General features: G+C 44.4%; 2 protein-coding genes across 6 annotated transcripts in view; both read right to left on the bottom strand.

Annotated features, from left to right (window-relative positions):
- Positions 1–4194, bottom strand: part of ankrd44 (ankyrin repeat domain 44) — a gene marked incomplete at its 3' end in the record, with an annotated part of 36225 nt that extends 32031 nt beyond the window's left edge. For all 3 annotated transcript variants that reach the window (XM_083902151.1, XM_083902150.1, XM_083902152.1), the window contains exon 1: positions 4115–4194. In XM_083902151.1, coding sequence (XP_083758277.1) covers positions 4115–4141 — 27 coding nt within the window. In that variant the 5' untranslated portion in view covers positions 4142–4194. The remainder of the gene's footprint in view (positions 1–4114) is intronic.
- A 1509-nt stretch (positions 4195–5703) lies between these two features.
- Positions 5704–19713, bottom strand: sf3b1 (splicing factor 3b, subunit 1). Of its 3 annotated transcripts, XM_083902286.1 has the most exons (24): positions 19656–19713; positions 18278–18453; positions 17996–18097; positions 17743–17857; positions 15663–15742; positions 15382–15573; positions 14427–14892; positions 14216–14337; positions 13667–13864; positions 13480–13581; positions 13000–13179; positions 12825–12911; positions 12303–12573; positions 11760–11905; positions 11527–11673; positions 10772–10897; positions 10452–10673; positions 10181–10363; positions 9941–10052; positions 9599–9719; positions 9365–9496; positions 8215–8487; positions 6922–7138; positions 5704–6357 (listed from the first exon to the last, which is right to left on the bottom strand). In XM_083902286.1, the coding sequence occupies exons 1-24, from the start codon at positions 19681–19683 to the stop codon at positions 6199–6201; spliced, it is 3957 nt and encodes a 1318-aa protein (XP_083758412.1). In that variant the 5' UTR covers positions 19684–19713; the 3' UTR covers positions 5704–6198. The 3 variants fall into 3 exon arrangements, with proteins under 3 accessions (XP_083758412.1, XP_083758413.1, XP_083758414.1); XM_083902287.1 differs by lacking the exons at positions 17743–17857; positions 17996–18097; positions 18278–18453; positions 19656–19713 and adding an exon at positions 16109–17366; XM_083902288.1 differs by lacking the exons at positions 5704–6357; positions 6922–7138; positions 8215–8487; ... (14 more) ...; positions 14427–14892; positions 15382–15573 and having other exon boundaries at positions 15731–16713.
- Positions 19714–20503: the final 790 nt, after the last annotated feature.

Here is a 20503-nt window from a genome sequence, read left to right as displayed (position 1 = left end):
TTCAAGGACCCTCTGGGAGCTACTTTTAAAGGCTTGGGCATATTATTAGTGATTTTCAAAAACTTTCAAGGAGCCTTAAATTTTTTTTTCCAAATTCACAAACTTTCAAGGATTTCAAGGACCTGTCAGAACACTGAATGGCACATCAGTGGAAAGAGACATGTTCATTTGGGGCCATTTTCAATAACTTTCAAGGACCTTAAATTTTTTTTCCAAATTCACAAACTTTCAAGGATTTCAAGGACCCGTTGGAATGCTGAAGGGCAAATTGGTAGAAGAAGGCATGTTCATTTCGGGTCATTTTCAAAAACTTTCAAGGGGCCTTGAATTTTTTTCCTATATTCACAAACTTTCAAGGATTTCAAGGACCCGTGGGGGACCCTGAGCAGCCACTAGGAGGCGTCCTCTCTCTCCAGTTCACTTACTTTTTACATTATGAGTCAAATTTATTTGTTAATTATTGACGAATAACAACAAAAATGTGTTATTTTAAACGATGCCATGAACATTAAACACTTATAAGATTTTTATTATTGTTATAATAAGAAACTCTAATTGAATCATAAATCGTTGGCTGTTTCAGAGAAGACGTGAGCTGCAGGTTAGACGCATTTATCAGATGGACCGAGCTGCCGCCTCGCTTCACTTCCTGTCTGCTCGGCCACGCCTCCTGCCTTCACTTCCTGTTGCACAGTGGCTCCTTCTCAGAAACGAGAGAGAGAGAGAGGAAGCAGAGAGCGGAGCGTTTCACTTCTGCTTTAACCAACAAACACAAAACTTCCTCATCTGACGTTCGTTTGTTTAAAATTAATTGTGGCGTAAAAAATCGTAGCGTAGTGTGAGATACTCACTCTCCCTGCACCAAAACCCCATAGAGAAAACCAGCGATTTTAACATCACAGAGACACAGGAGTTCACAGGAGTTGTTGATCCACTGCTGCCTCATCACTAAATAAAATATCTTATTTTGTTCAATTCGGCTGTTGCAATTCTTCATTCGGATTAAAATCAGCGGCACAAAGTGACCACACGAGGCAGCGGTCGACCAGCAGCTCCCGTGTCCCTGTGAGCTACAAAATCACACGTTTTCTCTATGGGGTTTGGTGTGGGAGAGTGAGTGAGTGGTTTACAAACTTAGGATTCCAGATAGAAAAAACTGAGATGTTATGTTCTTATACATCTTGTAAACCACTCACTCTCCCACACCAAAGTCCGGAGAGAAAACCCCGAGCCAACGACGACACACTTTCACACCGGCGTTTCTACATCCTCCAAACCACCGCCACGCAAACCCCGTTAGCAACGACGACGACGACAACTGTTGTGCCGCCAAAGGTCTCTAAGGAACTGAGTCAGGACCTCGGCGACACCGTCGGCAGCAGCACAGGCCGCCGGCGGTTTCCTCTTCTGCGGTTCTCAAACTTCCTCGTTCTCGTTTCTCGCACAAACTGGAGCTCGGAGAAGCGTCAGGTGCAAACGGGACTGCCCGGCAAAAATCAGAAAAACCCTTCAAAAAGACACAGGAAACAACAGACGCACACATCATGTGCATAAAAACACACACGCCAACCACTTCCTGCTGCGAAAAAGCACAATAGAAACTTCACACCACCTGCTTTTTTTACACCGACCTTGACCTTGACTGTACTACACATTAACAAGGCCTTAAAAAGCATCGACATTTGACGTCCCTATGCAAACACTGTGTCTCCGCAAGGCAAATAAAGTGAGCCGAATACACAATCCACACTCTCCGTTTGCTATAAAGTACAATACGTGCCGACATCTCTTCGCGGATATCCAATATGCTACCATCAAAGTTAAAAACATGTCGATTCTCAAGCAGGTTCAGTTGCTGGGCGACACACACTGAGCCCAAAGGTACAAAAGTTAACGTCACACACACTACGGTGAAGCTAACCTACATCATCTTAAGCCCACGATGTCTGAAGAATATATTTGTCCATTTATCTCACTCTGAGACGGACTTTCATAACAGGAAAGTGGAGTTTGTAAACCGCTCACTCTCCCTGCACCAAACCCCATAGAGAAAATCAGTGATTTTAACATCACAGGGACACAGGAGTTCACAGGAGTTGTTGATCCACTGCTGCCTCCATCACTAACTTACAATGTCTTATTTTAATGAATTCGGCTTTAAAATAATTTCATTTCGACTTAACTCGGTGACACAAAGTGGCCACACGAGGCAGCAGTAGACCAGCAGCTCCTGTGTCGCCGTGAGCTTAAAAATCACTATTTTTCTCTATGTGGTTCGGTGTGGGAGAGTGAGCGCAGCACAAACATGGAGGGGGAACAAAACGATGTTGTACGTAAGAAGTTTTTATGACTTCTGAACATAAATATCACCATGAAATGATTCGACTAACGGCAGATTTCCGCATGACACGTTTGAGCACGTGATGAAAGAAAAAGCGTCTGCAGAGCCGAGGCCTCCACTTATCACACATCATCATCATCATCATCATGTCGTCTGAAAAATAACAGGAAGTCCCACACACACACACACACACACACACACACACAGCTCTTCCCCTGAACTACAGATCTGATATCTTCTCTATCACAACATAACGTCCTTTATCTCAAATTTCCACCATTTTAAATCCAAACTCCAGCTCCAGTGCGAGATTTACCGAAGAAGGAGGAAGAAGTGGCTTCGCAGGAATCCAGTGAAACAAACACGTTAATAACTGCATGTGCCCAAAGCTCTGCTGCTGAGGAAAACGTCACATGACTCCTTCAGAGCTGCGAACGCTGACTCAGCAGCTCAAATATGTCTCCTTGAATATAAAATAATGTTGTCCTTCAGCAGAAAAATGCATTTGACTCAATAACTCATTATCCTTTACTTACTCTCACTCTCCCTGCACCAAACCCCATAGAGAAAAGCAGCGTTTTAAGCTCACGGCGGACACAGGAGCTGCTGGTCTCAACTGCTGCCTCGTGTGGTCACTTTGTGTCACTGAGGTTAATCTGAATGAAGGTTTTCAAAAGCCGAATTCATGAAATAAGTCATTTGAAGTTAGTGACGGAGGCAGAAGTGGATCAACAACTCCTGTGAACTTCCTGTGTGCTGTGACGTTAAAATCGATGATTTTCTCTATGGGGTTTGGTGCAGGGAGAGCGAGTGGTTTACAAACCCGGAGAATTGAGTTGTTACTGAGCTATTAACGTATCGACTGTACGCTCTACTTTCAGGTACTTTTCACGTGCGCTCATCGAGGACACGCTGCAGCGGGAGGAAGCTGAACAGGAAGTGGAATGTCCTCGTTTTAACACCGCTGCATCGTTTTAAACAATAAATCAGGGACGTTAACATCCGTCTGCAGAGTGTTTACGTTTGTGTAAATGTGGTGTTTGATCTGAAGTAAACTCCCGCTTTTAACGCACATATATACACATAAATCTACACGGCAGCAAACAAGCGTCCTCAAGACGAGAAGACGCCGTCGAGACGAGCTACAGACGTTCAAACCAAACACTGTTCATTCACTTCCTACGGGGTGGGCGGAAATGTGGCGCCACAGTTAGCCGAAAAATGCTCAGAAAAGCCGACGCACATAACTCCGCGCCAAAGAGTTTCCAGAGAAACAAAATGGCGTTAAATCATTCAATAAATCCCCCCCAAAAAAGTACTCCTAGCAAAACATAATCATAGCAGGAACGTCGGAGGAGCTAGCGGCCAACGAAATGTCGTAAATACACAACTTGGCTCAATATATGATATACTAACTATGCTAACAACAGATACTTCTGAAAACTTCGACAAATTATTTCAGACTTCCGAGCATCTAGCCATTTGCGTTCCATTTACAATCGGAAGTCGGAAAAAAGGTCAGAGTTGACATTGTCGGAAATTTCGACTTCCGACTACAACTGGAACGCACCGTGTTTGACAGGACAACAATAGTTGCCTCACAGCCTCATGTTATTCTTATTATTATAAACTGTATTTAATACTATATTCACACTCTGTGTGCTACAGTTAGCGGACAATGAGTTGCTAATCATAACAATAATAATAATAATAATAACAACAACAGGCAGTGTGTTTATGTTGTGCTAAGCTAACAGCAGCTAGCTCTTGTACCTGCTCGGCCAGTTTGAGGACAGCCATCTCTGGGTCAGCTGCTCCTCCACTCCCCCCCCCCGTCAGAGCAGCACCATACACGGGGCGATGCTGCGCCGCGAGCCGGCCTCTTCCTGCGCCTCTCGCCGCCCGAGCCTTCGACTTCCCGGCTCGGATCGATCCGCGCTGCTAGCCTCCTAGCAAACACACAGGCGGGTGGTTGCGATGGTGATGACGGCGGCGGCGGTGGTGGTGGTGATGATGATGCTGGTGGTGGTTGTTGTGGTGGTGGTTAAGGCCAAGCCGAGCACCTGGGCCATGAACCCGGCTCCACACTGACGCCGCCGAGCTGAAGCGGCCGCTCGGGGTCGCGGGGAGGCGGGGAAGCAGAGGGCTGGAGCCGCCGGTGGAGACAGCAGCCCGCCCGCATGTATAATGGGTTCCTGCTGCTGATGTTTCAGGCTCCTCGGGTTCCGGTTGTGGCTCCTGGACCCTCTCAGACCCACACAACACCCGCAGAAGCTGCTGCTCCTTCCGTCCTTCCGTCCGTCCGTCCGTCCTTCCTTCCTCCCCGGTGTGCAGCACCACAAGCCTCCCGAAGAGGCAGCCTGGCAGCGGGGCACGGCTGTGACAGGAAGTCGCTGCTAGTCTCTCTCTCTCTCTCTCTCCACCTCCTCCTCCGTCTTCTTCTTCTCCTCCTCTTTCTTCTTCTCTCCTCCTTCAGATGCAGAAGAGGAGAGGCTTTCCTGAGCATCACCAGTGCTGCCTCAGTGCTGCCCCCCAGTGGACACAAGCGCACATGACAGAGCCGAGGGGAAACACGGTGGAGCAGCAAAAACTCCAGTTTAAAGACTTTAAAAACACACACACGACAAAACTTTATTTAGATATTATATATGTATATATATATATATGTATATATATACACGTGTATTTATTTATATATATATATATATATATGTATATATATATATATATATGTATGTATGTATGTATATATATATATAATTCAGACACACAGAGAGAATCTGGGTCAACGCACAAGTCTGAACTAAGAGGAGAAAGAGTGGGGGAGGTTTTTATACCGAGTGTGTGTGTGTGTGTGTGTGTGTGTGTGTGTGTGTGTGTGTGAAAACACTTGTGAAATGCAAATTTTCAGTCTAATTAATCAAAAATAGAATTAAAAACACATTTTATTTACAACCGAACACGTTTTAGTTGATACTGGACACGTTCTTCATTCGTTCTCATACAAAAAGACAGGAAATCATATTTTAAAAGTGTGGTTTCTTCTCAAAAGCAAGTGGAAAAAGAGCATTTTATTTAAAAAGCTCACAATAACTTACCTTTAAACTGTCAAATCCAGTAATTTTTCAATTTTTAATCAATTACTCAAAGTGCATTGTCCATTTTACATGATCTTTCTGCTTCTTAAATGTGAATATTTCCTGTTTTTTTTTTTTGCTCCAGTTAACAAAAATAATTAAAAACAGTTTTGAGAAACAAAATTTTTCTGGACCATAAAACATCTCTGATGTTTAAAAATGAGATTAGGTTGTAAATAAGGGAAAAAAAAAAAAAACTTGTGACACAGTGACAGGTTTTTATACACAAAAGTTTTATTTTGGTTAAATAAAGCGATGAACAAATGAGAACAGAGTGGATGTGAAACATGGGTGGAGGACGTTTTTTTGTTTTTTTTTTACGGCTGATTCTGACGCCTACAGCAACAAAATGATCCAAAGAAATATTTAAAACATTGTCCTGACTTGAATTAATGCGCGTTTTCAACCAAAGGATCATGTGACCGATCAATACTCGCAGGGAAAATAAAAAAAACAAACAAAAAAAAAAACAATACGTACAGACTCTACAAGGTTCTTTCCTCTATTTTTTTATTCATTTCCCCTAAATTTTCCCGCTCATTTGTTTGTTTTCTTCTTAAAAAGGTTCACTAAGTGTCATTCGGGACATTTCCTCTGCGTCGAGATTCTTTCGACAAAAAACATCTGCGGAATTTTAAAAAGACGGGACGAGCGCGACGGTCGAGAGAGGAGGAGAACGACGAGGAAAAAAACAATGACAAAAATCAAAGAAATTCTTATTTACAGCGCGTACTCGAGCTCGTAGCGCACGTACATGTTCTTGTCGTCGTTGTACACCTGCGGGTAGTGAGCGATGAGCGCGTCCTGCGAGCCGATGTAGATGGAGTTGTAGATCTTCCAGTAAACGTCTCGAACCTTCCGGGCCGGGTGGAACAAACCCTGGACAAGAACGACAACAAAGAGCGGATTAATGAACGAACCGAGCAGCGTTTTTGGCTCCGAGGTGCAGCTTTAACATGAGAAATTGATCATTTTAGGTCTGAATGAACTGAAATGATCTATTTTAGCTTCTTAAACATTGCTTTGGTTCAATTTAAACTGACTGTTAGACTGTAACTGACTATTTTTGGACCGTTTTGATTATTTTCATGCCATTTACTTGCATGTTTAGTCATTTTTAAAGACTTAAAACCAGTTCCTGTGATTTTTCAGCACATTTCCGCAGAAGAAAACAGATTAATCAATGAAAATTAACATCATTTTCAACATGGATTCAGAGCATTAAACTAAAAACATGTTTTCTGATTTTCCAGCTTCTTAAATGTGAATATGATCTGGTTTCTTTGCTTCATGGAACAAAGAAATCATTAAAACTCCATTGAATTTATTTACTCTTGACTTTTTAAATGATGATGAAGGATTGACAACATCCTATATTGTTCCCTCACTAGTTGTAGCTGCAGCCGGGATGACGTTAAAGCAGTGAAGAGTAAAAGCCTTTACCTGTAAGCAGTACTGCAGCATGCGACAGGGTCCGATGGCGACCCTCAGCCCCTCCAGCGCTCCCATGACGGCCTGGATGACGTGAGGCGACGTCTCGAACACGTTGGGCCACACGTAGTTCAGCAGGTGGTTGAGCGAGTCCTCGCAGCCGAAGCCGTACACGCCCAACGACATGTGCTGCACCACGGCGCTCGCCGTCTGCCTGTGGACCAGGTCTCTGCAGGACGAGGAGGAGGAGGAGGACACGGTCAACATCTCACAGATACATGTTTATTTCCATTAAGTAACTAACCATTATTTTCGTAATCGATGAATTGTTTGGTTCATAAAACGTTGATCGGTGTTTGCTAAAACTGGAAGTTACTATGTTCTAGAATGTCTTTGTTTTGTCCACAAACCAAAATTATTCAGTTTTAATGATTTCTTTGTTTTGTGGAGCAAAGAAACAAAGGAAATATTCACATTTAAGAAGCTAAAACAATAAGAAATATTGTTTTAATCATGAAAAAACACAACATTTTAATACAAATCTCACCTCAATTGTAAAAAAAGAGAAGCATTTTTAGCATCTTTAAATGCTCCCTTTAAATCACCCTTTAAATATCACTTTTAAGTCTTTTAACATTTAAAAAAAAGTAAATTTACAGTATTTACACAAATTAACAGGTTTTCAATCAGTATATTTTATGTACTTAAGGTGCAGAGTTTCTTTTAATTACATTAATGCTAGTGCTGAAACAATTAATCGACGACTGAACTATTTTGATCATCGATTAACCAGTTTGAAGCTTTTATACACGACTAAAACAAGATTTCTGATTGTTTTAGCTTCTTAAATGTGAATCTTTTCTTTGTATCTTTGCTCCACATAAACAAAGAAATCACTAAAACCGAGTCATTTTGGTTTGTGGACAAAAACAAAAACATTCGAGAACATCGTCATTTCCGGCTTTGACAAACACTGATCGACTTTTAACGCACCACGCGTTTCCATGACGACCGACCGGAAAAGGGCGCGCGTGACGTCATGGTTGCGATTGTTAAACAGGTCTATAAGGCAACGCTAAACTTTAAAAACAGAGGCACACATACGCAGTACACAGGTACGCTGGTTATTTGCAACTGCTCCAGTTCGACTGTAGGCGCGCTAACGGCGCTAATGCAGCTAACTGAGCATGGAAACGTCACGAGTTTAACCTAGTGCCGGCACTAAATAATACGCGTCAGATTATAGTAAGTGAACTCAGGAGAGGACGTCAACATGTCACTGGAGAAGAAGCCCAAAGATCTCACCTGTCCATGAGCGCGTCCTCCAGCAGCGGCGTGACGGCGTAGATGTAGTCCTTGCCCATCTCGCCGATGTACTCGAACAGGAAGGAGAGGGACTTGAGCACGCCGTTCTGGACGTTGAGCTCGGGCACGCGGTACTCGTTCATGAGCGCCGGCAGCACGGTGAACGGCGAGCAGGTCTCGGCGACGATGGCGATGGCCACCGTCGTGCACACCCTGTTCTGGCGCTCCTGGACCTTCAGGTTGTTGAGCAGCGTCGCCAGGACGTCGTGGGGACTGAGGACGGAGAGTTATTATATATATATATATAGTGTGGTGAGTATTTGCAATTATAGAACAAGTACTTTTATAAGACGAAATGGTTCTTTATTAGTCCCTTAAGGGTTAAAGAAAGTCCAAAACAGACAATAGGATGTGTCAAATATTGACAAAGCTAATAAAGAGTAGCTTTGGGACAAGATGGAAGACAGACTGTGCTTAAATATAAGGGAAACTAACCAATAATGACTAGTTTCTGTATCGACATAACCATGATAATAACAGGGTCTCTGCAAGTTTTAACGAGTCAAATTTAAGACTTTTTAAGATTTTTAAGACCATAAATGAATACGATTTAAGACCCATTTCAAATCCATACTGGGAAAAAGTACATAAGACATGAAGGAAAACACACAAATCATTGAACTTGCAATTCGGGTTAGCTGTGGGCTTTCGTTAAGTTTTCTCCGCTGCTATGCTAAGCTGCTATGCTAAGCTGCTATGCTAAGCTGCAACACTAAGCACGCACGGCACACTAGCTAGTGGTGCTCAATAAATTCTCACCAGGCAACGTGGCCTACTTCACGTTGTAGTTATGCTAGCGCATCCTCAAATATAGAAAAAGTTCAAAGCGAGACAAAGTCAAAGTGACGTTAAGACCTTTTGAAATTGTATTTAAGACCTTTTAGGAGTATTTGAGACAATTTAAGGCATTAAATTCAAATTATTGGATTTAAGAGTTTTTAAGACCCTGCGTATATACCGTGTAATAAAGAGTAGCTTTGGGACAGGATGGAAGACACAGACTGAGCTTAAGTATAAGGGAAACTAACCAATTGAGTAGTTTCTGTATCGACATAACCATGATAATAAATGAAATAGGTCGTGTGCTCACCCGATGGCTTTGGCGATGTAACCAAACGTGTTGACGGTGGCTCTGCGAATGGCCTTCTTGTGAGCTTTGAGCAGCTCCAGCAGCTCAAAGCAAATCCTCATCCACTCTCTGGCCGACACGTACTCCGCTCCCCTGAAAAAATCACACAAAAACATATATATTATGCACTTTAGTTTTGAGAAACTAATACATTGAAAGTGAAAAGTAGTTAAGAGAGATAGAAGTTCCACCGACCTGTCAGCGATCCTGCCCACCAGGTCGATGCAGTTCTCCTGCACCTTCTCGTGTCTGTTCTTCAGGATGGGAGTCAGACGGGGAAGCAGGTCTTTGATGGGCGGAGTCATCTTGTGCATACCTGAAGATAATACGTTTGGCTTTTAGCAACTGACAGAACTTCCTGGGTACATAAGATAATATCGTGGGTATTCGTGGGTACATAATATCGAGAAAAGGCGGCTGAGGAACAAAGAAACGTGTCCTCAAACCACCTCCAAATGTGCTTTCTGCAATTCTTCAGAGCAAATCCGATCTCCGAGGACAGATAATACCCCAGGTTATCGTCGGGCAGCGACTTACCGATGACATTGACAATGGCCTTCAAAGCTCCCAGGATGCTTCCCAACACTTCGGGATACTCCTCTCCCAGGTACTCGTACAGCACCACACCCAAGTGACCCATCAGCTTCTCCTGCAAGGGAACGCACAGTGGTTTAAAACGGCTGCATTAGCCTCTGGAGATTACTGTAAATGTGGAGAATAAACTCAATATTCTCTGGAAACCTAGCAAAAAGGAGGGTTTTTCTCTGAACGTCTTACCTCCTGGCAGGTCTTCATGACGACGGCGGTGCGCGAGATGAGGTCGGCGGCCTGCTGACGCACTTTGGCCGACTTGTTGTTCAGACGCCACAGCACCGTACCGCAGATCTGAGGCAGGTACGGCTTCACGCGCTTGCCGAGGGCGTTCACCACCGTGCCGAAACCGTTCAGCATCACAGAGTCCTGGAAGAGGAGGAGGACGAAGGTCGTTAAACATCCGTCATCGTCAGATGACTCGTGTTTGATGCTCAAAGTCAAAATAAATCCTCACCTCTGTCGTCTGCTCCTGGAAAGCGTAGAGGATGCCGTCGATCAGCTGCTCCTCCAGCTTGTGGTCGATGTCGGCGGCGCCCAGGTTGCCCATGATCTTCTCGATGGTCTCCATCACCATCTTCCTGTACTGCTCGGCCTCGTCTTTCAGGTCGTCCACGATGCGCGAGATGATCTCCGCCGCGCCCACTTTGTTGGCCAGCTCCACCGTGGTGTCCACCAACTGTCGGAGAACAAATGTTTCTTTGTATTAAAAAAAAAAACCGCCACGAGAACAGAGAACTCAAAAGGTTTATGCGTGTTCTCTACAGGTCGTCTCACCTGTCTGTAGTTACGTCTGTCCAGAGCCATCCTGTGCTGCCAGAAGTGCTTGAAGAACGGCGGCAGGATCTCCGTCTTGATGTAGTTCGCTTCCACACCGTCCGTGCCGCAACACTGTTTCACCACCTACAACGCAGACACAAAGATGCTAAAGATTTCATTTCATTTTTAAACAAGATCTGATTTTCTTCAGGTGCGAGAAAAGAAAATGTTCTAACGTACACTAGCTAAGGCACTAATGCACGTTGACGCTAGCTCGCGCACGCCAGCTATCGCACGTTGACGCTAGCTCGCGCACGCCAGCTATCGCACGCCAGCTATCGCACGTTGACGCTAGCTCGCGCACGCCAGCTATCGCACGTTGACGCTAGCTCGCGCACGCTAGCTCGCGCACGCTAGCTCTCGCACGCTGGCGCTAGCTTGCGCACGTTAGCGCTAGCTTGCGCACATTGTGCCAGCTTGCGCACATTGTGCCAGCTTGCGCACATTGTGCCAGCTTGCGCACATTGTGCCAGCTTGCGCACATTGTGCCTTTACGTGCCCAGAACTAAATCAAACAAACTTATAAATGTAGCCAGCGGTTGCAGATTGAGAACAGAACAGACAAGACGTCGGCGCTGCTGATTCTCATGCTGGCGTCACTGTAGCGAGCTACTAGCCCTGGTACAACCATGAGGAGGGCTGAACAGGCGAGAATGTGTCGCAGGAAGTTCATCTAAATGACTCGTCCTTCCCCCCCCCCCCCCCCCCGTTACCTTGAGCACAATCTTTTTCATCTCCTCGTCCGGGGATTGGAACTCCCTGATGAGGATCAGCATCACCTCCCTGGTGTAGTAGTTGGCGTACTCGGCGTCCATCAGCGGGATCAGGTAACCGATGGCTTTGAGGAAAGCGGCCAGACCCTGGAGGTAACAGAGACATGACGTGTGAATCATCTAAAAATCTGTCCAAGAGAAGAAGAAGCCTCGTCACGAGATTCGGCGCCTACCTTTCCTCTGTGCTGTCTGATACCCTTCCACAGCGGCTTGAGCACGGAGTCGAACGACTCGATGCCGTAGGGAGTGGCGGCTTCAGCGAGAGCGGCGATGGCCAGAGCGCTGATGGTCCTCACCTTCTGCTGCTCGTCCACCAGACCTGTGGTCAAAAAAGAACCCCCAAAGAGCAGCATTAATTCCATACTCCTACATCAATTGTGCCATTTTGTTGATCGACATTTTGAGACGATAAATCAAGAAAAAGATTGTTAAAAAGAGCCCTAGTTTGAAGGTTCAGATGAGGCCAAAGATTAAGAAATAAGCCAACAACAAGTACGCCAAATTAAACTGGCAGGTCATAAAATCACCTGGTTTCACTGGTATAAACAGAGTGTTTGTGGGGGGAAAAGTGCAGCGATAAGATCGCACATCCCTCCTCTCTTGCGTTGTTTTTAGAACATAATCGTGACAAACTATAACAGCGAAATCTTACCGATCAATTACACTTGTTTTGGAAAGTGCGACAAGGTCACGCAGATCTTTAAAGAAGTACTCACCGTGCTCGATAATCTCCACCAAGCTGCGCAGATGCGGCAGGATGGCGCAGCCCATGAGGATGGCGATCTGCTGCACGATCTTGATGCCCGTGTGCCGCGCCTGCCACGACTTCTTGCTCTTGCACACGGCTTTGAGGAAGGGCAGCAGCGACGGGATGCCCAGGGCCGAGGCCACCACGGCGAAGGCTCGCGCCGTGGTGTTCCTGACGTACTCGTCCATGTTGTCGATGTCGGGCCTCATGGTGGAGATCATCGTGGCCAAACCAGCAGCCTGGAAGAAGAAGAAGGAGGATAAAATAAATCACATTCAATGTCAATAAATATCAGTCATGGACTCATGAAGTGATGTAACCAACGGTTGCAGGTTGAGAACAGACCAGAATTGTGTCTGGTTTGCTGAATCTCGTGTCGGTGTTGATCTAGCGAACGACTAGCTCTGACGTGACCACAGACTGGTCACACAGACGAGAATAGTTCGCAAAAAAAGGAAACGGGAAAAAACGAAAAACCTTGTGTTCTTACCTTTGCCAAGTTAGAGATGATTTCTCTGCCTTCCACTCTGGCGTAGTAGTCTTCATCGATCAGCAGCGGCTCAATCACCACCAGGATCTGCACACAAAAAAACGAATTAAAATCCATCATTTTCTCAGACTCGGTCACTAAATTAAATTTAAAAAAGCTGGCGAGCGTCGCGTACCTTGTGCACGTACGGTCGCACCAGGTCGTCCAGTTTGTACAGGATGCGGTCAATGACTTTGACCAGCAGGTGGCGCTCCTGGTCCTCCAGTGTGGGGGACATGAGAAGCGGCAGGATCTGGTTGAAGAGAGGGCCGGCGCCGAACTCGCGGGCTTTGTCGGTGATCTGACGCAGAGCGGCCTGAGACGGGGGAAAACGATCGGTCAGTGAGAGGATGGAACATTTAAAGAGGTGGATATTAGTCTGAAGTTTATGTTTGATAACAGTCAAGCGTCCTTAGTGGATGTCTAACGACCAATCCACACTGTGTACTGCATCAGACCAATCAAATCACTGGATTGGGCATCGGAAAAAAGGTAAAAATCAGGCAAATGTGTAGCTTCTCGTACTGCTAGTCGTGATATAAAGAAGAATAAGTGTGTGAATTAAGAGGGAAATAAGAATGTTATAAACTTGATAACTGCGACGACAGTGACCCACCTTCCTCATGGGTGGTGTTCCATTTTTAATTTTCAGCAGGAGCTTCATGATCTTCCTCTCCTTCTGCTCCTCGGGGCTCAGCGTGGACTCGTCCACTTCCACCTGACGCACAAACACACACACAAGAGTCAGAACACTCTGAACTTCGCAGAGAGAAAAAACAATCGCAAAAACAGACGCCGCTCACCAGCAGTTTGTCAAAATACTGGATGTCGTCGGGTTTGAGGAAGGGCAGGTTCCCCGAGGGCTGGTCGTTCATCTGCTTGGTGGTGCGGTCCTCCACCTGCATGTGGAAACCCGTCATGCCTCCGATGGGAGTGGGCGTGGCCGACAGCTTGCGGGCCGGAGTGCGGATCGGCACGTAACCGGCGGGCGGCGGCAAAACCTGAAGGGAAGAGACGTAGAAAACTGTCAGCACAGTCACAGCCATTTATTTTTTCGTTTTACACCGACTGTCTCTCATCCTGCATCATGTTAACCTTTAGAATATAACCGTAGAACTGTACTTTATTGTCTTTTTTTACTCTAAATGGGAACATAATTCACAAAAACTGGCATGTTCTGTTGAAAATTATTACTGTCAAATTATTTCATTGAGACCATTGAGCACATTTTAGAAGCTGAATGTTCACCTATGACTGCATATCAAAGTCTTTATGCTTGTGTAGCTATGTTTTTTTTGTTTACCGACAATATAATAGCTGCTAATAAATAAATATAAAAAGGGGTTGCAGACCTTGTATCCCTCTGGAAACATGGCGTCGAGCTCCTCGTCTGTGAGAGGCCGGTTCCTTTCATCGATTTCCTTCTCCCACCTCCACGCCTGCAGCTGCTCTGGCGTCATGCTCATCAGGTGACCTGGAGATAAACAGAAGAAACTGTTATTCTATGTTTTTTTTGTTTTTTTAAATCAAACACAGGCTTAAACATGAAACAAAATGGCAGACCTGGTGTTGGAGTGGCCATGTTCATCGCTGGGGTCCCTATGGGGGTTTTTCCAGGGGTGAGCAGCGGTGTCGAGGATCCCATCTGACTGGCAGGCGTCAAGTCCCATCGAGATTTCCTCTTGGAGGCTCCTGGCGTCGGAGTATCGCCGACCGACTCTTCTCCTCGGTCTGTGCGCGGGGTTACGGCCCAACCGCTGCCGTGTCCCGGGGTCTCCCTCTCCGTCTTCGGGGTCTCGTCCCAGCGGTTCTTGCGCACGCTGCCCGTGGCTCCCCCGTGGCCCGGCGTGGCGTGTCCGGGTGTGTCTCTGCCGGGTGTGGCTGCCCCTGCGGGCGTGTGGCTGGGAGTGGGGTCCCACATGCGGGAGCTCGGGGTGGCCCCCGGGGTCTCGCTGCCTTTGGGGCGGCCGGGGGTTTCGTCCCATCGGCTGTTGGAGGGCGTGTGTGCGGGGGTGTGTCCCGGAGTTTGCTGAGAGTTACAGAGCATGGTTAGATCACGTATAAGAAAATATCTTATCCAATAACGTGTGTTTTCAGACAAAACCACCTGCACCAAACCCCATGGGAAAAAAAATCAACAATTTTACATCACAGCACACAAGAGTCGTCGATCCACTGCTGCCTCCTTAGTCAGTTTAAATGTTTTAGTTTGCGACTTCAGTGTTTGAAATCCTTCTCTCGGATTTACCTCAGTGACACAAACTGACCACACGGGGCAGAAGTGGACCAGGAACTCCTGTGTCACTATGAGCTAAAATCACTGATTTTCTCTATGGTTTGGTGTAGGAGAGCAAGTGGTTTACAAAGAGACAAAAACTTCAGTTTATAGTCACAATAGACTTATTAAAGGCCAGATTAAGTGACATATGCTCTTTATACATCACAGACATGAAGCGGTGTCAGAGTTTATTCTAAAAATCGGATTTTTCTTGTGTCCAAGAAGGCTGAAAATGTTCACCTCAGCATTGGAGTCAGCCTGGTCCCAGCTGGACATCTTTTTAGGTGTAGCATTAGACGGGGTCTGGTCAGCTGTCTGGTCCCAGCGACGCTTGCGTTTGGCGGCCGCCGCTGCTTGGCTGGCAGCAGACCCGTTGACAGCTTTCAGTTCCCCTGCTTTGGCCTTCTCCACCATCTGCAGACGGATCTCTCTCTGCGGTTCGAAAAAAAGGCCACAAAACGTTAAGGACGAACGACGGCGCTGACGAGTTTGCGGTTTAACCGCAAGAGAGAGCGACTCACCTCTTCTTTAGACAAGTTCTGTTCCAACATGACGTCCACGTACGACCTGACCTGCATCTTGGGGTCCGGCGTTTTGCCCCCTGCGCGAAAGAGCACCAACAAGAACAAAAGGGACACTCATCAGTTCACACTCCAGGGACCCGGGTTTAATAATCACAAAGCTAGCAAGCACAAAACACAGCCAGCTAATCCTGACTCTTTAAAGCCAACAGATTTACTTATGTTCCTGTTTCTGTTCTTAAAAAAAGACAACAAAAGGTCCTACTTGATTACATACAAATATGCACTTGTCTCTCTTTAAATACAGTCGTAACATTCTAGAGAAAAAAAAACAAGCAGATACATAGAGAGAAGAGCTGTGGTTGTTTCTCTGGATTAAGTGGATTAAGAAGTTTATAGCCATCACTGATGCAGGGGTCCTGGGCTGTGCTCTTCAGAATACGTACACTTTCAGTGCCAAGGGTCCATCTGCAGTCAGACTTCAACCGGCAGAAAAGAAGCCTAGAAAATTTCTCTTTACCATTAGTAACACTTTGGAAAAGGGTTTGAACTCACACATAACAGTATACCACCTGTGATGCAATGACTTAGGCACTCAAAAATGGGGAAAAAAATGGAAAAACTAAAAGCATCTTCTTGGGCACATAAGCTCAAATTTACAGATCCCCAATTGTTTGAACTAGCAGATAAAGTGAGGATACACCTAGAAATGACTGACAGTAAATACAAAAACAGTTTGCATTCACATTAATAATCCCATCTGCCACAGTGTCTTCAGAAAAAGACCCTTGAAGTCCAATACTTGGGCAGTAACTTATCTCAATTTGTTTTGGGGGGGAGCCAAATAGAAAAACTAAAAAAATGTATCTGGGGCTGAGGTTTGTAGTAGCTGGGCTGCATCTGACTCTCCTCACAGGCAAAAAAAAAAAAAAGCAGCCAGTGGACCCTGACCAAACTGACAAGTTCACACTTGTGTGCTCCCCATAACCTACACAGGATGAGTTGCTGCACCCTTAACAGAGGGCAGTACAGGACTGGCAAAGCAGTACTGCTGTAGGAGAGAAATTAAGGACAGTTAGTATGGGCCTGTGGTATCGTGGTACACAATTTGATAACATATTTCTATTTTACAGAGAGAGTTGTAAAATAAAAATATATTTACAACAACAACTTCGTACAAAAGAGCTCTCTCTACATGCAGCCTTTAGGAAACCTAGACCCAACCTGAGTCAGTCAGGCCATAAAAGCTCAGAGTCTCAGGGGACGAGAAGATTAAATTAAACTGCCATTTACAGCCAGTTTTGACCTCTTGAGGTCAGAAAAAAACACTTATCTTTAAGCCCAGACAAAAAATCTGGACGTTATTGACAAATTAAATATAGTGTTTTTTAAGAGTCTTCATCTGCTTCGACTACTCTACAGCGCTGTCTAAGCCAAAATGGTGTTTTATTTTGTGATTGTGAAGCTTACTGTTCCATTATTGTTCTCCCTGTTTTTGTATAAAAGGGAATCAATCATTTAGGTTCTAGTTTAGCGTCTGTGCTCAGCAAATGCACCACGCTGATAAGTCAATTAACCATCAAATATGAAAAAGGACACTACACTACACTGCCCCAGCATTATTAAGGCTGACACCAACAACCCTTCGACTCACACACAACTCATCTGCGACCCACGTTTGTTAGGTGAAATGCCCCTTTAAAAAAGAGCACCTAACCACCTCTCCCACTGAAAAGCATGGCAACCCCCACAGTGGGAAGTTTGACATTGATTTGTCCCACCCCTCCCCTGACAAAAAAAAAAGTAAATACAATCTGTAACGACAGTTGGGAAGAAAAGCAAACGACGACGGAAGAGAATTTCTCTGACCACGTAGGATTGACCACAGGGAAGGCATCGAGTCTGGGAGGCAAGCAATTGCATTGTGGTCGAAGGGTTGAACAGCAAAACCACCATGGGTTGTAAATTTCATGAGGGGAGGGGGTGTCGCACACACACAAAAAAAAAACATGAACCATGAAAGGGGAGGGCAGGAAGACATGGGGAAGGCTGAATGAAAACAAAAATATGACAAATTTACCGTCTGCAAAAGGGTCGAGACGCTCGGGCGAGATGATCATCTGTCTGCGCCGGGCTTTGTACTCGTCCTCGCGGTCTGCGATCTTCGGTGGACGATGCTCTGCAAACGGGTCGTACTGCACAGCGAAGGGAGGGGGACACGGAGTGCGTTAGTGGATTTCTAAAGTTTAAAACACCAACTTAAACAAAATCTACCTACAAAAACAATATAATCATGTTAATTCAGTTCTACATTTCAACAAAACAACACATACTTGCTCATCTGACTGAGGAATGGCATTGAGTTTTGCCACCGACGCGGGGAAGCCGGCCTTCTTCTGGCCCAGCAAGCTCGTCGACGTGTCCTCTTCATCGTCCTGAGGAGAAATCGGAAAGAGACAAGAGTCTAGTCAAATCTCACCAAAAATGGCAAGACTCTCCTAGCTCGCATTGCAACAGACACAGGAGGAGCAGTCACGCTCCAGAGGAAAAACTGCGGAACTAGATTGATATTTGTGGTTTACAAACAAACACTTGGAATGTAACAAAACACTCACCTCTTCCTGTTCAGTAGCAGCGATGGAAGTGACGTAGCCGGCAAAGCGACTGTCGCTGCCTCCATAGATCTCCTGGTCAAAAAAGCCAGTGGAAACAAGACCCACTCCTTGCTCTCCTCCCTCCTCCACCAGGGAAGCCTTCATGCCCTGGATCTCCAGGATCTGGGCCTCGATGTCTAAAGTTAAAAATAAAGAAGATAGTCTTTTAAGAAAAGGCCTAGATTTAGCACAAATATGCAGCCCTATTTATCGACAATAAAGATGTACTATATTGATCCACAAACTGATGGGATTCTTAAATTACAAAGACTCAATCAGGCAAAATACCAACAACTATAAGATGCAATTAAAAAAATGTGAATAAGGTGCCATTACCTCCCACATTCCATATACAATTGGTTTCAATCAGCTGTACTTACAGGGAATAATAGAAACTGTTTAGTAATGTATTGGTGCCTCAATAAAAGTGTGTTTTTCTGAAACAATAGTTGTGCTGAGATGGCAAAAAAAAGCACTAGTAATACTTGACAGCCATCTTCACAGGGGTCAGTTATTAATATTTCATTATTAAATCAAGAAAACCTTCATTTTAAACCAGGTCTGAGTGACAACTGCTGTGCAAACAATACATTGGCATTGTTTCACTTTCAAGATGTACTTACTTCCATGTCTTTTTTCCCCATAATACAACCCCATTGTGTTTAATTAATAGCTATAATTAATCGTGGCCAGGTCTCCATCGAAAATGAAGTTATTAGTCCAAGTTGGATTTTACCCTGATTTAATAACACATACACGTGGAAACACACATAATAAAGCAATTTCAATGTTAAAAACAAACAATGAGGCACGGAAGAAGTCACAATGTTCACGTACTGCTCAAATATAGATCACAATAACCAAAAGAAAAAATTAACATAACATATGTACACCGCTTCTTTCTTTCTTGTGTAACTGTGGATTAACTGCAGTGTCGTGAATGAGTGGCTAACACCGCTAGCCACATGAGAACAGAAATTACAAAAAAATGGAAATAAAACTGATGCAACTACACAGTTATACGTTGTTCAAAAAGTATGTGGTGGAAAGTGTAATTATGAGATGCTGGTTGGTACAAGTTGAACTATTAAAAGCGCTAAATACTGCACGGTAGCTGTGTAAAGCTAACAGGCTAGCAGCCAGCGCCATTATCCTGACGCTCGCTCCGCGTTGTGTCGTATCACGGGCCTGCTGCGTTTCCCGTTCAAAGGCAACATGTACATGCCGTAAATGCGTCTTTCTGACACCGCATCGGCGAAATAACAAATGCCGCTACATTATATGACAGACAGGGGTGCAAAAACGAACATTTAATGCGATATTTCTCGAAATAGTTTACCTTCGTGCGTTTTGGCGATCTTCGCCATTTTGATGGTGGGTGATGGAGTCTGAAACCGGATGTGCGCTCATATGTACTTCCGTCTTGTTCAATCCGCTCTCAGATCAGTTTTTTAGTTTAGTCATAATTATTTGTAAATAAAGCTAAATATGGCCCTAAACTTTGATCACGATACATTTCACTTACGTAAGTCTATTTTATTTTATTTATTTTTCACACATTTTTGCACCAGTGAGAACAATTAAAACAAGTTATATGTAAAACATGTTTCTATTTGTTGCTGTGAGAAAGGAAGTTTTTTAAATATAGTTTATTATATATACCCTTGTCTTATCACTATTTTTTAACTTCACCTGAAATAACCCGTGAAGCATTGTAACCTGTTACCACATGCGGTCCTGATGGATTCCATGTGGCCCACCACATAATATTCCACTCACATTTTTCCTTCAAATATAAACTATTTAATCTTGTAGAAAAATGGCAAATTTAGGAGATGTTTTGGCTTTTAAGAGGTCATTTACCACAGACTGACTCAGTCATTATTCTTTGAGAATAAAGTCTCTGAATTCTGCAAGATTTTGTCAATGATTTTGTGAAGATAAGCAAATAATAATAATAATAATAATAAAAATACATCTGATATTTGAATTAATTTACTACTGCTCTAAATACTAGTACAGAGGTGCTGTTTTTGTTTTGCATCATAAATACGTTTTTATTATGACCTATATATTGGCCCACATCAAAACAAACACTTTTATTTTGAAATTCCATGAAATGTTGTCAATGTTAATTTAATTTTAAACTCATATTGCCTTTTTTTGCATTGTGTGTGTGTGTGGGGT

Source organism: Microchirus variegatus (assembly GCF_963457635.1).
Source record: "Microchirus variegatus genome assembly, chromosome: 16".
NCBI lineage: Eukaryota > Metazoa > Chordata > Actinopteri > Pleuronectiformes > Soleidae > Microchirus > Microchirus variegatus.
The sequence above is the reverse complement of the archived record's forward strand: the minus strand, read 5'-3'. Positions and strand labels throughout refer to the sequence as shown.

What these genes read in the sequence shown, in the direction of transcription:
- sf3b1 (XM_083902286.1), bottom strand. Translation starts at nt 19,683, where the DNA reads ATGGCGAAGATCGCCAAAACGCACGAAG. An exon ending in CATGGCCACTCCAACACCAG is followed by an intron (nt 14,338 to 14,426) that starts GTCTGCCATTTT and finishes GTTTATCTCCAG; the next exon opens with GTCACCTGATGAGCATGACG. An exon ending in TGTTTCCAGAGGGATACAAG is followed by an intron (nt 13,865 to 14,215) that starts GTCTGCAACCCC and finishes TCTTCCCTTCAG; the next exon opens with GTTTTGCCGCCGCCCGCCGG.